This window comes from Plectropomus leopardus, chromosome 15, assembly GCF_008729295.1.
Source record: "Plectropomus leopardus isolate mb chromosome 15, YSFRI_Pleo_2.0, whole genome shotgun sequence".
NCBI classification, from domain to species: domain Eukaryota; kingdom Metazoa; phylum Chordata; class Actinopteri; order Perciformes; family Serranidae; genus Plectropomus; species Plectropomus leopardus.
In genome coordinates, this window is record NC_056477.1 from 6,924,514 (window position 1) to 6,944,951 (window position 20,438).

The window sequence follows — 20,438 nt, forward strand, 5'->3', positions numbered from 1 at the left end:
AATTCTGCAATTCCAAAGGAAAAGACTCTCGAGACATTCTGACATGTCAGAGCATAAAGGCACAGCTGCAGCTAATGTTATTAATGATGATGACTCTGTTACTTTCAGGTGTGCTGGTGACCCAGCATGCACAATAGCAGGGCGTCACAGAAATGGAATGCAGCCATTATTGTTGAATTACTTGCACCTGTCTGATGAGTCGAAATGTCTGCAGCAAGAAAAGTGTGTGTGTGTGTGTGTGTATGCATGAAATTTTTACTCCAGTGTGACGGTAATACATTTTATTCCATTTTAAGAGCTAACAGATGACACATCACACATGACGATCAAAGACATTTACGGTATGAAGTAAGAAGTAAACTTTAAATCAGTCATGGACAGATGGACGGACGGATGGATGGACAGACAAATAGATAGATAGATAGATAGATAGATAGATAGATTACGTCATATTCCCGAACATGGAAACCAACATAATCTGATTGGTCCCTGTGAGAACCAGACCCGAGTGCATTGTGGGTAGGGTTTTGCTGGTTAATGAGAGCTAATGATGGAAATGTGACTGTGTGCGTGTGTGCGTGTGTATGAGTGTCTGTTGCACTAATTAAAGTCTCTAGATGGCATTGCTGTACGTAATGTCTGCTGTGGGGCTGAATCCAGGCCAAATGTATTTATGTATTTAGTTAATTTAGGATGCAATGAAGAGCTCTGGTGGTCTAATTGATCTGTACAGCAGCCTGTACACCAAAAACAAGGCCTCCATTAAAGGAACCTCCAGGGAGCCGGGCTCTGATGAGTACGTGGGGTGTGTGTGTGTCTATGTGTGTGTGTGAGAGAGAAAAAATACACATATCTGCTTTCTCGCTGAACACTACATTAGAAGATGAACACTAGACTCGTGTACAGAGCTCGGGACTTGGTCAGGAGCACATGGAGAAACAGCCATTCTCTCTAAAGTTAAAATGTACACATATACACTTATCAGCACCTCTAAAGTTTACAGATTAACAAAATGCTTCCATACATAAACATAAAATGGAAACATCAGGAGCTAGATTCAGTAGATATTACAAGATGCTGTTTATCTGTACTTCTTCTGTGTAACTCCAGCTCTATGCTCAACATTACACAAGACTGATATTCCCAGTTTTAAAAAATATATATGCATATTTCCCCAAATTTTTCTATTCTTTTGAATAGTTTTTGTGTTTTTTCTAAGATAACAAATACAACAATAAACTTAACCACAGTTGTGGCCAAACATGTTTGATAGACAAAAGGGTGAAAATTGCATGTATATCCAGAAAATGCTGTTATGCGGTTCCTCTGGGAGAAAGTTATGCACACACATGATTTGTGTCATAAACATGTCATTTGCATTACAGCATTAATGCAGCTCATTTCCCAGATTTCATCCGGCTGTGTTGACCCATTGTCTCCATTTTCAGCTCTGAATGCTGCCTGTCTCCTGCTGCAGTAAACCAGATTTGGCCATCAGGGGAGTTTAGCTGTAATTTATCAGAGTAATCTCCTCTGGTTGTGGACGGCAATCCATCACCAAACCCAACTGGGTCCACGCTGAGCCAGGAGCAGAAGCGCCTTCCCACAGGGGAGACAGAAACCTGTTTGACACCGGCACCTATGACCACATTTAGGATGAGTGTAAAGGCCTGTCATTTGTTCTGTCGAAGGGCGTCTTGATACCGTCATCTCTGAGCAAACACTGTTGGTCACTTTCAGACAGTACTCATAGGCTAACACACAGTTATGTATATTCTATATTTGTCTCTTACCTCTCTTTCTGAAATGAATGAATCTCCATCACTTACCCATAAACCCTGAAAATTTCAGTTAACTTTTCCAGATGTGTTCATTGTTCCCACTGTTCCCACTACATGCACTAGCCATTACACAATGTGTTAAATATGCACATATAGTTGAAAGCATTCACACATCTTCTGTCAGTCTTGTATTTCTCAGGTTGTCATAGATTTTTATCATGGTGATGTTTTTAATCATGTTGTATTCACTTTGTTTTTTGGCATGAAGTTCACCAGTGGTTGCCCATCACTGTGTATATTAATACACATCTTGATCCATGTTAAAGATTTCCATTTTTTTCTGTAAATTTAATACATTTAGAGCAGTGGTTCCCAACTGGTGGGTCGCAGACCAAAATTGGTTTGCAGCTCCACTCTGAATGGGCCCCAAGTGCTTCGTGAACATGTTAAGTTTGTAAAAAACACACTTTATTCTAAAGTAAAGTGAATGTCCAATACAGAGGTTTTACTTTGAAGTGCTATTTTCAGCTCTCTTTTTTTCCTGTAGAAATGCCCTGTTCTGGGTATTAATTTGCCTATATGAGCATGCCTTTGCTGTTTTTTTTTTTTGTCATTGATCTTCAAGCAATAATATTCACTTGTTCTATATTATACTGTGTTATTTACTAAGTTTTATTTAATTGCACTTTATTCTTGCAATATCTTTTATTTCATTGTGCTCTAAGGCCAAATGTTGTTTACATTGTGAAATAAAACTGAATATGTGATAATTTATCTTTTGTGTGGACCTTGAACTGATGACTACAAAGTAATCTGGATCCTGTTGCCAGACTAGTTTGGAACCACTGATTAAGAGTATCGTGACGCTTTATTAGTAGTGCCTCAATGACATTTATTTGAAGCCTTTGTCCATTTTTTAACTTTCCCTTTAACTGTAATTTACATTTTCATGGCTCTGTATGCATTATGAAGGCAGTTCAGAGGATTGGTAGCAGCTCTGTTTAAGAGACTCAAAGTGCATGACTTCAAATATGTATATTTCAGGTCCACAATATACAATAGTTACAGTTTTTCACACACTTGTGCAAAAGTACCTTGAGGAAATTTATACCAGGCAAACAAAACAATGTTAAACCATAGAGGTTGGAGAATGTGTATCTCCACATGCTGGAGAGAATATGCTTTTTTAACTCTTTGTAAACATGCAGCAGGTGAGCATGGCAGTACCTTTACTTTTCAACATAACTTTGAAACACCTGCAAAGATAATTATGGTATGACTTTAACTAACACTGGTTGAAAAAAATCATTTTATTGTGAATGTTAAAGTTTGTTTTGTCTGATGGCCAGCAGCTGCTGACTTGGTCTGTTTTAATATTTCGTAGTCTGACCGTCCTTCTACAAAACAAATCACTGAAACACGTATACCACACCAGAGTCCTATTTTACTGATTTTCTGCTCTTTGTGTGCATTAGTGTATGCTTGGCGGCTCTAGCCTTTTTTAAGCTCAGCCTGAAAAATGATAGCTTCAATTTAAATCACCTAAAAAATCTTTTTTTATTTATTTAATATCAATCTCTGAGATCCTGATTTAAACTTCTGTCTTTTTATCTCTGCCTTGGTTTCTGTCTTTTATAGTCCGTCTTTCACAGTCATTCTATCATCATATATCTTATCTCAGTATCTCCTAAACATGTCACATACATAGACACACATTCATACATACATGAGGGAGGGAGAGAGACCCCAGTGAGTCCCGTCAGGCTGCCAGCAGTAATCTGCCATCAGAGTCAGTTTGCTAATTGGATAATGTGGTGCGGAGGAGGCACTCAGCAAGCCAGGGGATTCCCCTCATCACACTGACTGGTGAGAGAGCCGTGATGCAAAGTGTCTCATTATGAAGACGCCATCATTTGGACGTAAAGGTAGATTCCACTACACTGAAAATAAAAAAATACAAACAGTTTTGTCTTTAAAAAGTGCTTGATGACCTTAAGATAAATCGATAATAGTAGTAAAAGTAATTGCAATAGTAGTAGTTGTTTTAGTTGAGGTATAATTAGTAGTATCCATTGCCGGCCTGGTAGTAGAAGCAGTAAGGCTGGATTGCCATTGTGGGCTTCAGATCTCAGTGGGCCCTTCAGTTCACTGTATGTCCATTGATTGTTTGACTAAATGCAAACTGGTTTTTATTTTTTTACAATATCAGCTGTTCTTTAAATAATACTCCACTTGCTTTATCAACTAGTCAGACTCAAGATAGACAGTTTAAAAAAGGAACAGAATCGATGCAGCACAACAGATATCAGAGATATCAGAGATAAAGAGATATCATCTTTTTACTCTGCTCATTTTTCTTCCTTTAATCAATATATTTTGTAATGGGTTAGCACATGCAGTCAGTGGTGGGAAAAGTATTGAGATCCTTTACTAAAGTAAAAGTATGATGACAATACTCCATGAAATGATGAAAATACTTCACTACAAGTAATATGAAAATTGTGTCAGCTAAATTTATTTAAAGTACTCATTGTGCAGTAAAATGTCCCCTGTTTATGGATAAATATTACTGCAGCATCAGTATTTATGCTGTATTTTGCTGCTGTTTGGTTGTGCTAATTTTAACTCCGTTGTAGTAGGAGAATTTTCTCAACACATAAAGAGACGCCTCATCCTTCAGTTTTTTACAAACATTCAAAATAAACATACAGGAATGAAAAGCTGTCATTTGAAATGTAAAGCTGTCGGTCAAATGTATTTGAGTAAAAAGTGCAATATCTGCCACTGAGATGTAGTGGAAGATAAAAATAGTCAAGTAAAGTAAAGTGCCTCAGATTCAGATTTTAAGTACTTGAGTAAATGTACTTAGTTAAATTCCACCACTGCTTACAGGTGAGTGCATTAATACATAATGCAATGTGCTGACCAAGTCGCTCAGTGACCCCTAATCCAGCCACCATGAGCTAGTTATAGAAGTATTGGTATTGTTCAGTAAAGTAATAGAACTACAAGAAAACAGAAGGCAGTACATTTAGTTGTCCTCTGTGTCGTCCTGCGTCCAGAGTTGAGGCAGCCTGTTACTCGTCTATAGGAACGTTTTCTTCCGCACATTCCATCAACATAATAACGCTGATGTTTCCTCCATCAGCTTCCTCTTCCTGCAGGGATCTGTGTCCAATCACTGCTGTCAATTAGACCTGCTCCTTCTCCCATGGACTTCTGCGTAATCTACTTTCTCTCTGGACTGATCACATTAAGGTTCAGATGGTGCCATCAAGGTTAAGGAGGAGGAGGAGGAGGAGGAGGAGGAGGGGGAGGGGGAGGAGAGGGGGGAGGTCATCTGTCATGACGTAGTGGTGAATTAAACGTATGATCATCATCAGGTCTGCAGCCATAAAGACAAAATGGAACGTTTTTTTCTCGAAAATGTTGACTCCCTTTTTTAAAATAGATATCTCTTTATATATCTCACATTACTTTAGAAATTTCAAGTATTATTTTATTGCTGAGAGAACAAAATTCAATTAATCTCAACTGAACTCTTAAATAGAAAATCTGCTTTATTTTTTTTTGTGATCTGAGTGACCTGATCCTTTAAAGTTAATGACCTGCAGTGTGTAAAACCATATTATTGCTTATTTGTATCCATATGATTAAAAACATTCTGCATTTTACTCATTAAGTGTCTCCAGTAAAAGCTACATCTGGTCAATAATAAATGGACCTCACATGGACAATAAATATAACCATAACGATGATATTCATTGACTTTTTTGATCAGTTGGGATCATTCACATGAAGGGAAAAAATAGAAGAGATGCTAAATGATTATTTAATAATAACTCACAAAACGGTTCTTTGAATTCCAGTTCTCTACTCATTGTGTGTTACACTGAATCCATGAAGAAAACTTTTTCTCACATGGCTCCGGTGAAGGAAGAATCTAAAAAAAGGCAAACATTCTTCATAAACTGAAGTCCTTGAAGTCCATAATAGCAAAACTATTTCAAAACATCTGTTAACAAACTCTCATACAGCTCATTCAGTAATCCAAATCTTATTTACCCAGCTGTATGCTCATTACTTACCACACACATGCATTTTTGCTGAAACATTGCAATATATTCAGCACAAACTTATGCATGGCCGAGTAGTGCAATGAGCATGCACGTGCTCATGTTAAATACAGGCAAAGGTGATTTAAACAGGCACGTTTTAGTCCCCTAGAAAGTGCGCTTAGCCAATGTTCACGGTGGCCAAACAGTGTAATTACACCTTGATGCACTGCAGCCCACAAAGACTTTTTCTATTGACTTATATGGCAAAAGAAATGTCTGTAAGAGAGACACAAACCCTGAAATGACGCATTTCACTATATGCATTTGAGCCAGTCCAATAACATTTGGAAAGTCTAGAAGGGCTGAACAATTAAATAATTTTACCCCCACTCAAGTTAGTGGAGCGCTAATCTGAAAGTTTGGCCAGGGGAAGTCTCTAGTGTGCAGAATCAGTGCTGATCATCTGCATGTTTTCATACAAGGCAATGTAACTTTTTTGCCTTCATGCTATGCCGAGCAACTTGCATAGGAATGAGCAGCACTACAAATGCTCTATCAAGTTTTCTTTATACATCCATATTTACTACAATTAAGATACTATGAACAAAATCTTATCCATCAGTGTTTATATATAACAGCATCAGTGTTTATATATAACAGCAAAAGTCATATAAGTTGAAACCCAATATGATAAATACAATGGAAGTAATATTTTATATAGAAATATTACAACTATTTTATGTTTGCTTACATTTTTTAAGGCTCCTTTAATGTAATGTGTCTGTAAAGTTGATAACTGTTTATCCCTTTATCTGTTTGATTTAACACTAAAGTTATGTCTCTGCTCTGTCACCTACAGACACTCTGCAGTCTCTTCATACTCATTCTAGATAAATGGACGGATAGATAAACAGACAGATGGATGGATGGGTGGAGGGATGTATGAGGCACCGGTCTACGTCACGGTTAATTCACCGTACCATTCCAGCAGAGTAAATCGGACTCATCAGGGACACTGTGGGTGGATTCAGAAACACTTCAGTCCTGTGTGCTGTTCTTTTGTAAAAGTACAACCTGAAATAGAAAACAGTGTCAGTAACAGCCTCTAAAAATGTGACTGCATTTACCTAAAGTGGTTATCTGCAAGATTATTCAGCACTGTCTGTGTTGCTCAGCGCTTACTTCTGCGGGTATAAACAAATGGATCTAAATGGCTGCAGGAGGATTTTGATAACATTGTTGTGGAATTAAGTATTTTTGCCATGACAGGACAATACACGAGGTAAAACAGGAAATCTTTATGGTGCCAGTTATGACGCTTGGAGATACAACTCATTCAGTCCAGAAATTTCACAAAAATGTATTTTAATGACAAGAATCAGGGCTGTTCAGAATAGGGTCCACACACTCATGTTGGCCTCCAGCTACCTTATGAAGCTGGAGAGAAAAAATGAGAAAAAAACTTGTGTTATTTTAGAGTTTTTGTGTCTCTGCGCTGGCATCAGCTGCAGCCAGAGGCATTATGTTTTTTGGGGTTTTTTGATTTCTCCTAAAACATATTGAGGGGATTTCTTCAAATTTGGGCCAAATGTTCACTTAGACTCAAGGATGAAGAGATTAGAATTTGGTGGTAAAAGGTCAAAGGTCACAGAATGTAAACTGTAACTGCAACTTGACTGATTTGTGGAAGCATGCAACCACAAGGCAGAAAGTCTAGTTGTGCATGTTTTAAAGAAAATGGCTTTCAACCATATATGTCTTATATATCTGAGAGCAATGAAAAGCACTAATTGTCGGACGTGTACAGAGAGATGTTAGTTTTTAATGAGGTGATTTTTATTATATAGAATTGACTGTTTGATTGATATTTAGAGTTAAATATGTTTCTAATGGAGTACTGATGTTTTAGTAGTCGTCTGATTTGGTTTGAGAGTGAAAACTGAAACAAGGCACCATGGTGATTGTCTCATTTTCACTGTTAAATTTACTTTGATTACTTTGTGGAAGTGGGAAGCATTTTGACGGCAGTGAAATGATTTGAAGAAGATTATCTTCCTGTTGAGGATTTTCAAAATTTATGGATTTTCACAAAGGAAATTTCTCTGACAAGTGAATTATTTTGTTAGCATGACAGTGTAAGACATCACTTGAGCAGACAGTAGGTCTCAGACATTGTGCATTAACGATTTGACATCCCAGGTACTAAAAAATGAACAAAGTGACATTTAGAAATCATGACTGTTGGTAACAAAGCGAGAGAACCTTCCAGATTTATGATGTATCCACAGCACAATTATCAGCAAATGTATCTCTGAAAGTGAAAAAATCAACATAATAAGCAACTACGTACCAACTTTTTTTTAAAGTCCACATATATTGTAATCATGTCGAGGTTTTTACCTATTCAGTTTATCATATTTTACCAGTTCTGGGTGCAGTATCAAATCCATAAGTGGCCCTTTCAGACTCTTGAGTTTAACTTCTGGTCTTTTTCCGCTCCTGACTGTCGTCCTGCAGCAGCTGACCCGCACTCTGATGGCAGAGGAGCCAAGGGAAAATGATCAGATGACTCAACACCATCAACTCTGGCATATAAGTTAGTTATTCCTCCGATTAATTAGAAGAAAAAGAAAAAACTTCCCACTAATTTCACCATGGGCCTGTTTGGCTCCGACCGTGAGCAAGACCAATGACGGAAGCAGCGACCCACTGACGTCTCAGGCCCTGATCGAATCTGATGTCCCCTCGCGCCCCATGAGAAACATCCAGGTGTATAAAACGGGAGCAGAGCTGAAGGCGAACAGAAAGAGAGTCAGGAACCAACCAGAGTGGAGATACAGCAGCGGCTCCAGATCAGGACTTTGGACAACGCAGCAGCGGACTGAACAAAAAGCAGACAACTTTCTCCACAGCAAATGTAAGATTTCTTTATTTGCATAGAAAATATTTTAGGATTTCTGTCAGCTGGTGTGCTCTCGATGGTCTCTGCATTTGGTCATTGTGAACTTGTGTTTTTGTTCTTTTTGCGCTCTCCATTCAGGTTTTGGATATGACTCCTCAGTAACATATAGACTCAGATATTGAATTTTACGTTGAATAAAATGTCCGTTGTGACCGTAAGAAGCAGCTTGACACATTAAATACTGGTGTCAGCAGAGTTGTAGCGGTGTGATAAGATGCTTAGTGCTCGCTGGTGTCTGCGTTGTGCGTAATTACGCATTGGATTCAACGGAGTTATTTTTCTCTTCCGCGGCAAAAATTCACTATTAACTGAGAGATTTGTCAAAAGTCAGTATTCTAGCAGTTCTTTGTGGCTAGTATATTAGTATTCTCTCTCTGTTGATAAGTAGTGTTTTGAGTAGTGGAATCAGTTCAAAACAAATATCTAAAACGGTAAGCAATCTCTTGTGGGCATAAAATGCTCTTTGTTTTTTTTTCATTTATTTATTTTTTTATCATTTGCACAGTTATTTTCTCAGGACTTTTTTGGACGAAACTGGAAGCATTTTGGCAGTAAATTCTTGAGGAATGGGAAGTGTGTGTGGGTAAAAGCTTAAAACATTTTAACTATAGCTCTGTGAGGAGCGTCCCCGGGGTGCAAAAAGAGCTTTTGTCCTCGCCAGCCGTGCACAATTACGCATTAAAGTCAGCTGTTTTCTTTTGCACTCTCCTCTAACAGAATTCAGAATTAGGGCCACATGAGTTTTTGTCTTTTATTTATTAAAGATACATGTACAAACGGATCTTAATAGCTAAACTATTCTTCTATTTCTTACCTTGCCATCGAGGAATTAATCATTTATTTAAGACTTATCTGTTGCGCGTAAGTGAAGATAATGAATGAAACTTACGGGGTAATGAGTAGAAGACGGTTATCGATCTTTTTTTCCGTCGTTAAACTAATCAGAAAAGCCCCAGTATCCACATTGTGTTCAGGTTGGATGGAGAATAACCCATTACTGTTTCCATCCTCAGGTGTAAAGCGATGTTACAAAGGACCGGCCCCCAGCTGCTTTTCCTAATAGCCCTGTGCAGTGTGTTATACTCCCGGACTCTGAGTCTACCATACACATCCATGAGGTAAGAGAAACCAAGTCAGACTGCTGAAAAAAAAATATCCACCGCTGTGTGCTGAGACCTGTGGATGTATGATGGGACTTGCTTCCGGACTCGCTTCACATGTTCAGTCATAGTAACATTAAACGCCCTGCCCACTTAACACCTTCATTGAGATGCTTTTAACCAATTGGAGCTGATGCGCGTCTATTTGATATAGGCTGTTTTGCTGTTTTATTGCATCCAGTGTAACCATATTTTAATGTGGCTGTCATGTCTTGCTGTGCAGACCATCGAGACACGCAGACGGTCTGTTCACCAGCGGATACAGCAAACTCCTCGGACAACTATCAGCGAGGAGGTACCTGGAGTCTCTGATCGGAAAGCGGGTCAGGTAGGTGACCTCCTTGTCTGAGCTGGCAGACACAAACTCAATTTATTTTTGTTAACAGAGAGAGAAGGGAATACGGGGGTTCTGGTTATTTAGTTCTAGTTATTTATTGGCTGTTTTTTTCCACACTCAGACATTGGAATTGTTAAATGAAATGTCATCAAAATTTATAGAAAGAGCCTAAAGCCCATTTCAAACGCATTTTCACCTGACAGCTTTTTCTCTGTGGAGACCATAGTCACTACCAGTAGATTTAATAACAGTTGTGGCCTGTCAGATCTTAACGCTTTGGAAAGTAGACATCAAATGTAAAAAAAAAAAAAAAAAAAAAAAAAAAACAATTTTTTTTTTTTTAAAAAAAAAAAAAAAAGGAGGGAAAACGATGAAACCTGATCTACAATTATTAAATTAGGAACTATAAGGGAAAGATGGGCAATACGTTGATATTATATATCGATATCATGATATGAGAATAGATATCGTCTGAAACTGTGGATATGGTAATATCATGGGTGTGGGCTGCATTAAAGTAAAGTAATGTAAAGCCAATGTGAATTCTTGTAATGGTCAGTTAAAATGTTGACAGTAAAAAAGGAGAAAATATGAGTGAATGAAATCAGCATATCATCCTAAAATATAGTCATAGAAATGTCACCTCGGAGTAGACGGTATCAAACTGACCGTATCAGGGCTTCTCTGACAGTCTGACACAGAAGTGAACGCACAAACAGACAAATAAATAAATAAAATAAAATAAAATCACAAAGTAAATGTGTCAATGTATGGTTTAGTTATGAAGGTAAATGTGTTGTTTAGTTATGACAGAAAATACTTTACTTTGCATACTATTTTGTTTGAAGGATTACATTGTAGTCTGCTTATTTCTTATCAAAACACAGTTTATAAATATACTTGTAATTGTTCTATAAATTTAACTTCTTAATAACACATACAAAAAGTTTAGTTTATTTTACAAATTCCACGAATGGCATCCATAAGATCCTTTAATTCTAGAATTGAGCTGAATAAGAGAAAAGGACAGAAAAAGTTGCATGCCAAAACCACATTTTCTAACTTTTACATCTGGGGAAACTATTTGCAAAAAAAGTAAAAATACATTTTATTTCACTAGGCTATTTTATGTAAGAGGTGATTTCTGTTTTTTCTTCCTGTTTTTTTCCCTTTTTTATGTTGACATTTGCAATGAAAAGACCCAACCTGCTTGATGATGCATTTTGTAATGACTAAACGTTTTAAAGGTTAATTTATGCCATACTGCTTCATTACATGTTTGTTATACAGCCGGCAGGGATTCACACACAAACAAGGAGAAGAAAGACACCATGAATCATTGGACTGACTTTGCATTGAAATCTGCTGCCCTCTGAACCTTCGTGACGCTCTGACACCTTCATTCTTCTCTTTGTCTTCTCTGTCCAGTGACGAGCTGATGGAGGAGCCAGTGAAGCGCCACTCAGACGCCATCTTTACAGACAACTACAGCCGCTTCCGCAAACAGATGGCCGTCAAGAAGTACCTGAACTCAGTCTTAACAGGAAAGAGAAGGTAGACATCCGTCATCACTACATTCTCTGTTTCAGTCTCTGACTGTAACATAAATAACAGCATGACTCACTGAAAGCTCCTGAAAATAACTCAGCTATCATTCTGACCACACCAAACCTTTTTATTTCAGTTTGAGTCTCTTAAGCTCAGTTTTTGTTATGATGTTACTCTGTGAAAAATATACACTTGAAAACCACTTTCTATAGCCAAATAAAGATGTAAAGAGGCATCACCAGTTTTTTAAAGGGATGATTTGAAGTTTCGGTTTGGATTTCCCACTCACTGCCATGGCATTCTCTGGTGTCACAATATTTGGTCAAATGAAATAAACCTTCTAATTTGAATCTAAATTCAATCGTAATACAGATGATTATTTGTTTGAGTCAGTCTGTACAGAAGTGGCCATTAAGAAAAACACATTCACAGTGATTTTACCGATCAGTTTTAGTGTTTAGTTGCTACTTACTGAGAATCAGCTAGACTAACCAACAAATATGGAACAATTTCAATGATAAAATGAGCCTTGTACATGGATTTTAAACATTGCAGATCTAACATAAAGTATGATTTAATAACTGCATACTACTTCTCCCCCTAAAATGTTTTGATAAAGCAATATTTATGGATAATAATATTAAGTGAAGTGAACTCAGCATGGAAAGCTGTCACTATTTGTTTAAAGTTCATTTTATAGTCTGAGAACCCAGCAAGTTCAAGTGAACTAACCGCAAAATGGTCTTCAAAGTTAAAGATCCTCAAGGCATTTCCAAAAGCACAAAAATAAGTGTGCCTTAGAATTTTTTTATTTTTGCATTAATAAAATGTTATGGAATAAAACAATGAATTTGTTCTGACTTTCCACACACAGCCTAGAAGATCCTGGAACCAGCGACCCAGAGGAGACAAGGGATGACCCCAACACCTTCCAGGAGAGCTACGATGACATCAACGTAGATCACCTCCTAAACAACTTTCATCTGGTAGGCGCACACACACACACACACACATACACACACACACACGTTTGTACTGTTGTATGTGTGGCCCTCATTAACATATTGCACTCCTAAACCCCAAAACCTCACACAGGAGTACCTGTGCACACAGAAAAAAAGAAACTTTTTTAAAAATCACCGAAAGGAACACTTGAAAGAACTAAGAGTGCTACCAAACTAAATTTATGTAGAATTAGCTTGCAGAGTAGTGGCGTGAAGACAAGGCTTACATATGTAGGTTGATGAGCTGAGTGGAGATGGGTGTGCCTCGTCTGCTGCTGGAGGAGCCAGCCACACCTCCTGCCACCACATGCCCTGCAGGAGAAAGAAAACAGAAAGGGGAGGGGGTACATATAAAACCATACAACAAAACCGAAACCAAAGCAGAATCATCGTAGTAAAAACCATGCCATTGCTTTACTACAGGAGTGTCAGTTTTTAGTTCAATAACCATCTTCTCTCTTCTGTATTTTTGCAGCCACTTTGAGGAGGGACCCGTGCTCGAGTGAATACCTCAAGTCATCCTCATGAAGCCACCCATTCCAAAAACAACACAGTATTAATCCAAAGGACATTTGATGGTCAAATCAGCCAATGATGATGTGTTCTCTAATGTGGTTATCTATCTATTCATCCACACAGTACATGTTTACACTGTATATATACAGTACATATACGACACTATATAGACTCTTCGGGCTGCACTGAGCAACATGTGTGTCCACGTGCAGTTTGATCAATCAGCTTTTGGAAACAGAAACTGGAAACAAACAGAAGTATCACATTTACTTCCTTTCTAAGTTCACTGTTGTTCCATTGACTTTCAATGAAACCGTTTCTCTCCGAGTAAAATTTGTCCCATTAACTTTCAGTTACACATTTGAGCCACTGAATGTCAATGGAACAGCATATTTTAATAGTATGCCTTTTGTTTCACTCGTTAAAGGATACATTGACTTTCAAAGTAGAAAGCTTTCAACTAATCTTCATTAAAACAGTAGCACCATTGACTTTCAGTGAAGTCACTGACTTGCAGAAATGTAAGTGAAGCAGACTGTACCATTAACTTTAATTGAAGCACGACTGTATTTGCTTTTCATAAGAAAATTCTTGTATAAAATGGAATTCAACATTAATTTGTCACAGTGTTTTTCAATGTCAAACTTTCAATGTGACCATTTTTGCCCAATAATATTTTAATGAGACCTCTACCCTATATAATATTTGAATGAAATGTGTCCCATCAACTTTCATTTAAACATTTCACCCTTTGAATGTCAATGGAACCGCATTTAATTTCAATAGAGTAACATTTCCATTGAATTTTAGTGGATCTATTGTGATCAAAATTTGTTAAATTAACTTTGAGTGGAAAATTTGTGTAATTGAATTCTGACTCATTTTTGCATACCAGTATTTCCAATATTAACTTTCAGTTAAGCACTTGTAAGACTAACCTTGAATGGAACATTAACACCATTAGCTTTCAGTGAAATACTTGCTTTATATACATTTCAAATTTTAAGATAGCTGTTGTTCTATTCACTTTATTCCTTTTTCACTTTATTTATTGTTTATTGGAACATCTGTTCCATTATTATTTGGAACAACTTCCATTAAATGTATCCAATTAATTTCTCCAGCTGAACACCAATGGAACATCATTTGTTTTATTTTCAGTGTATCTATTATCCTATTCGTTTAAAGTGAAACATTGTCTAATTAACTTGAAGTGGAACATCTCTCTGGTTGAATTCTGATGAATTTTCTCTAACAGTTATTTCCATTATCTTTCAATGGAGCACTTGTACCAATTATCTTTAGTGGAACACCATTAGCTTTCATCAACTTTCAATAGAGAACTCTAGCACCATTGGCTTTCAGGTTCCGCCGCTTTATAAATTATATCTCCCCATTTACCTTAAAAGAACAATAGATGCATAAATGCACAATGAAACGTGATTGATTTTGTCTCATTAGAAGGATAATTTTCCATAGATTTATTGTTCTATTACACATGTGATAATAAACTGGGACAAGTTTCACCATCTGTTGTGTTAATTTAAAATTAACAGTTGTCCCATTAATTTCCAATGGTGCAATCATGATCTAAGTGCTGACTGAATTATTTCAGAGAATCCAAACCTTGTCATTCGATGATGAGAAGGAGAAGAAGAGGAACACACTCTGAATGGACACAGATGCATATAATCACTTTATACTATTCAATATGTAGAGCAAAGACATTATAACTGAGCATAGACCTGCCTTTAGTGCATATAGTGTAATGTACACCACTCACCAAATAAAAGATATTGGTTTATTTTTCAGAGCTGAGTCTTTTTGTCTGGCTGATTGTTTGAACACTGTGGTTTTAGAGTTTGTATTTCAGAAAGACAACACAAAGAGAATTTAAGCAGCTGATGGTTTTGTGCTTTTGGCAGTTTTCCTCTTAAAAGCTTCCAAACATCCTACAGGATTAAATGTTTCCCTTAAAAAATCTCTCATTTTCTGCTGAAAAACAGCATTTAAACTGTCAGGAGATACTAAACCTCTCCACTAAAAATGTATTTTTGAGTTTTCGGTAGCCATTTAAGGAGACCATGTCTTCAAATATTATACAAACCCATCAACTGCAATGTATATTTATTTTAATTTTATATTAATTCAGTATTTGTTAATGATTTTAAATAAACATTGCTGCCCCAAGTCAGCTAATCAGAGTTACTAAAAGAAAAAGGCATGGATGTAATCTTATAGAAAGACGTGTTGACATATATGAGAAAAAAAAACCTTCACTTCCCCCGAATGGGTGTCAGCTGATTGTCATACTGAGTGTGTTTCTCTTCTCTTAAAATGCCTTCTTCTGTCCTTTTTAGCTATAAACCAATTTAAGTGGTCATCTTGCCAGCTGTTCCAGTAAAGCAGGTTTTAAATATCCTGGGAAGCTTTGTCTGAGCATCCGGTCACATTCATAAATAGTAAACTATGACAGCCATGGCTGACAAAAAAAAAACATCAATTCTTTTTCAGAGTATCCTGTTTGATCTCACAGAAACAAAAATGTACTTCTGAAAAATGCTTAATCTCTTTTATGTCAGTCTTCTCATTTCACCTCATTTCTCCTTGCGCCACATTAAATGCTTTTCCCAATTTAGAAACAACAACGATTTGAGTAAACATTTTCCTTGTGATAGGCTCTTGGAAGAAAATGTGAATGAGAGAAGAAATCTGGAGTAAAAAACACAGCGAAGGGATTTCATGAATCTGAATGAACAGCTCAAGAACTTCAGCACCATGGACAGCGACACTCAGCCAGCAGTGACATATTGACCTTGTTTGCTCACAGTTTTTTTACCTTTTCCCCCCAAAATGCTTTCTTGCTTTATATCAGTTATTAATTTAGGAGGTTCATTTCTTAAATGTCTTCTTCAGTCAACTTCTTAGAAGTCCAAAACCCACTCTGAAAGACTTTCAGAAACCGGACCAGTGAGAAAATAGGTGCTATATTTCAGCTCAGGCAGGTCCAGAGATGACACAGCTACTGTCAGACCTGCTGCCTTTAAAGAGAAGCTCACCTGGGGAGTGGGGAGGAAGGTGCTTGCATTAAAACTGCAAAACAAAAAGCTGCCTTTCATTTTGCACAATCACACAATATAGTTTTATTTATGGTTATAAATTGTCAAATGAACAAAATGGTTATGTCAACTCTGAATTTGAGTTGAAAAAAAAAAACATTACTACTGAATCTGAGTTGTTCCAAATAAAGGATAAGTCTGGGCTTTTCTATAATTGTATAACAAATCCTGTGATAAGAAAGATAAAAAAATCTGGATAACATGCTTCCTTATTGCCATTAATAAGAGTTTTGTTGTTTACTCATCACACCTAATACTTTTTGCTTTAGAAAGTTCTCAATAGTGCACAAGATGTGTATTTATCCACAATTGAAAATAGGTCCCAACAAATGCAATGTTTTCTCTTATTTAGTAACATTTACTAAAAAGAACAGAAGTAAGTTGTTTGGGGGAATTATTGAGTCTTGCAATAATAATCTGGCATGTTAGGAACCACTGGGCTTAACAGTGAGTGCCACAGACATGGCAGGGAAAAGGACAGAGACAGATTTCTATCTTGGGATGTGTTGACAATAACAAAAGTAATGAATATTACCGGCCTTAACCTGAAACAGTTGTCAGCAGTAAACCCAGTCATTGCTCTAGTACACGATTTGTTACAAAACGACTGAAACCATCAGTATACTGTAATGAGTTAATTGCACACATAAGAAGTCAATGAAAATCATTCTCTGTAGTGCCTCTGTGTTTAGCAACATGAATCAAAATATGTGCATTTTAGTTATGTAAATACTGAGCCTTAAAAGTCAATGTAAAATTACACCTTTACTTCCTATTCAGTCAGCCTTCACAGTTTTAGTGGAAGTAGGCCACAGTGGACACTGCTAATGGACTACATGTGAGTTGTGTGATTTCTGAAAGTTATGTTTCACACCATTAGCAGACTTCAGTCTGTAGGTTTCCACAGTTCTGCTCTGTAATGGCTCCCACTGTAGGAGGAAATGTTTACTAGAGAAAGGTGACGAAACAAGTTCAAGTGCAAATGGACTCTTCATTTCTAGCCTGCTCTTCACAGTTTAGTGGCATTAGAAAATGTTTCCTGACTTCTGTCTCTAATAGCTTTCTGGTTGTGCTACAAAGCCAGAAAGCATCACGTCATCCCAAAATGATTTAACCTTAAGGGATCCCACATGCGTACATGCAAAGTTTAGGTCATAATCTATGACATTTCTGTAAATGTCTGTTTGGCTGCTTTTTATCTTAACCGCAATGACACAGATTCATATGAAGTTCAAGAGAGCCTTCGCATTTATGTCTGTTTGGAGCTTTTTCCTGCAGTAAAGAAAGATTTTTAGATGTGACGCACCTTGTGGGTTGCGTCACAAACATTTCTTGTTCAGCAGGTTGCAGAATTTCTTCAAGATGGAGCAGTTTGGTCATTGAGAGATCTGCTCCATGCATGACAACCACTGCCATCTATAGGAAGGAGAAGTAGCAGCAGTTTAGATTTGCAGATGTAGACCAAGAAGCCACCTATAGGGCCGAGGCCAACGCCAGTAACAAAAACTGCAGTTCCTCAAATGGCCACTTGAGGTTGGCTCCAAAAGCGAGTCAGTCCTCACAGACCTCTATGTTAAAATGCCCAACTTTACAGCAGAAATAAATATGTTTACAGCCTGGTACAAAAAAAGGTCTGGTCTTTACATGTGCGCATCCAGCCACGTTCCAGTTGGATGAAATGAGGGTTTGCCACCAGCTGTGGCCATTTTAACATTAACACCACCTGCAGGCAAAGATTCAAACTCAACAGTAATTGTGGTTTAGATATTTGGCATCAAACACCTTGGTCAGCCAATACTCCAAGTAGAATTTTGTTTTCTTTTTCCCTCTTTTTCATATTTCTAAAATCATTAGATGTGATTTTAATCCTGTATACTGCTCCTCAATTGAGTAACACTCTTTTTTGACCAGTAGCCAACTATTCCCAGACATTTTCATGCGACCAGGGTTTCCTCCTCCAAATGACTAAATTCTGGTGTAAAGTTAAAACATAATTGCTCGCTCTCTGTGTGTTGTGACTCACTTTGTTTACAAGTGTCAAAATGGCAGCGGATATTTGACTCATAAATGTCATAAGCAATGTTCTGCAGGGCTGGATCCACATCAGATGATCTTTTAAATGGAAACTGGGGTATCGCTCTGTGTGGACGGCAGACTTTGCTGATTCAGGGTTGGTTCACATCGATTTTACAGATTGCAATAAGACGACTTGATCTCATGTGTGGTGAGAAACTATAGCTGTGATTGTAACAGCTCTGTGGGGCTTTACTTAACCACAGCAGTGCTTGCAGAAATGATGATTAGCAGGAATAAAGTTTGTTACCGTATCCACCATCTTAACATTTGCTAATTAGCACAAAAACACAAAGTACAGCCGAGGCTCATGGGAATGTCATTAGTTTTGCAGGCATTTGAGCATATAATATAGTATATAACTATATAAGTAGAAAAAAATTGACCTGTTGGTGGCGCTAGATGAAAAATTCAGGGGATTATTATAATCCATCCTGAAGGGGGCAGGAATGTCTTAACCTACTTTTATGAAAATCCATTAAAAATAGTTGTAGAGACATTTTACCAACAACCACAAATGTAAACTCTATGGTGGCATGATTAGCCACATACTTGCTTGCATGCACATGTATATATGATGGATGGATGAAAATATAACTATTGAATTGATTATTAATGTTCAACACGCTATCATAGAAGAAGGCAATAACTTATTGCATAAATTTGAGAAATTAGCCATCATATTATCAAATATTTTATTTATATGTATATGTCACAAACACTACACCACAGGCTTGGATCCAAATGCAGATACAGACACAGTGTGGGAAAAATCATCAGTCCTTTAATATCCAAAAATAGGTCGGTACACAGAAGCTCAGGTAGGCGTATAAAATCATCAGGCAAAGGGCAGAGTGCAAAAGGAAGGGAGCACGGAGACTATATACTAAAGGGGGAGGGAGACAATTGGACACAGGTGCAACACATAAGGGTTGAGCAGGTAATCACACAGGAGAGAGAGACAGGAGCAGGAAGAGCAGGACCAACATGATGAGGCATGACAATATATACAAGTGGAATTCTTTATTTTATGGGTCTTAGTTTGACCATCATTTTTCTGGACATAACAATGTAATTTGGTACTAATTATATGGAATACACAGTTATGGGGTAATAATAATAATAATACTTTGGATTTACATAGCACCTTAGAAAACAAAATAAACAAATTCCAATTATTCAACTCTATCTGCCAAGGTTTTATTTACTTACCGCTTGCTCCCACTTGACTGCTGGCATTACAAGATGGACCGATCCACTTGCAGCTGTGGGGTGACAACAGCCGGTATCACTGTATCTGCCTTACATAGTCGGACTACTTAAATTTTAGGAGCTGTACCCCCTAAATTAGTTGGGTCGTCCAAGCATCAAGTGTGCTGCTGCCAGCAGATTTTTCTTTCAGTTTTTTTTTTTTACCCTGCAGCCCACAAGGTGGGTCAGCCAGTCCGAGCCTGTTTCCAATAACAAGTGATTAAATATTCTTTTTAGTTGAAGTGGAGCTTTGTTTCCTGATAATTTGTACCATGTTTTTTTTCCAGGAAATTTTTTGGAAATTATTGGGAAATTATTTGAAAATTACAGACTCGTAAAAATAAGCATTGCCAAATAAATTCCTTTAAAAAAGTTATTTTTGCTACATACATTAAATTTTGTATGTTTGCATTTTTTTAAACACAAACAGTTTGTGGCTATGTTCTTGGGCTGATATTTTCTGCATGTTTGTGTGTGTGTGTGTGTGTGTGTGTTTGCATGTCCTCGTGATTGCAAGAGTGAGGCAGGCTTGTGGTCATAACAAAACCCTGCTCAAAATGTGTGTTTTTGTGTTAGTATTGTGGCTGTCCATACAGGTCTTCGTGTGTGTGTCCGCTCTCCTGGACATT

The 20,438-nt window shown here is 37.3% G+C and overlaps 1 protein-coding gene and 1 long non-coding RNA gene across 2 annotated transcripts; one reads left to right on the forward strand and one right to left on the reverse strand.

Annotated features, from left to right (window-relative positions):
- Window positions 1-8,668: 8,668 nt before the first annotated feature.
- On the forward strand, window positions 8,669-14,053 carry LOC121954920 (vasoactive intestinal peptide). Its single transcript, XM_042502667.1, has 6 exons — window positions 8,669-8,756; window positions 9,815-9,919; window positions 10,185-10,289; window positions 11,727-11,852; window positions 12,721-12,832; window positions 13,326-14,053. Coding segments are annotated over exons 1-6 (459 nt in total). The 5' UTR covers window positions 8,669-8,754; the 3' UTR covers window positions 13,335-14,053.
- On the reverse strand, window positions 12,772-17,831 carry LOC121954921. The gene is made up of 3 exons (XR_006106581.1): window positions 17,792-17,831; window positions 13,078-13,162; window positions 12,772-12,829 (listed from the first exon to the last, which is right to left on the reverse strand). It is a non-coding gene; the product is annotated as an uncharacterized LOC121954921 (long non-coding RNA).
- Window positions 17,832-20,438: the final 2,607 nt, after the last annotated feature.

Bases quoted from the DNA above. Each gene is read 5' to 3' on its own strand.
- LOC121954920 (XM_042502667.1), top strand. The intron at 10,290-11,726 runs GTAGGTGACCTC...TTCTCTGTCCAG, and splicing joins CTGATCGGAAAGCGGGTCAG to TGACGAGCTGATGGAGGAGC. The intron at 11,853-12,720 runs GTAGACATCCGT...TTCCACACACAG, and splicing joins GTCTTAACAGGAAAGAGAAG to CCTAGAAGATCCTGGAACCA.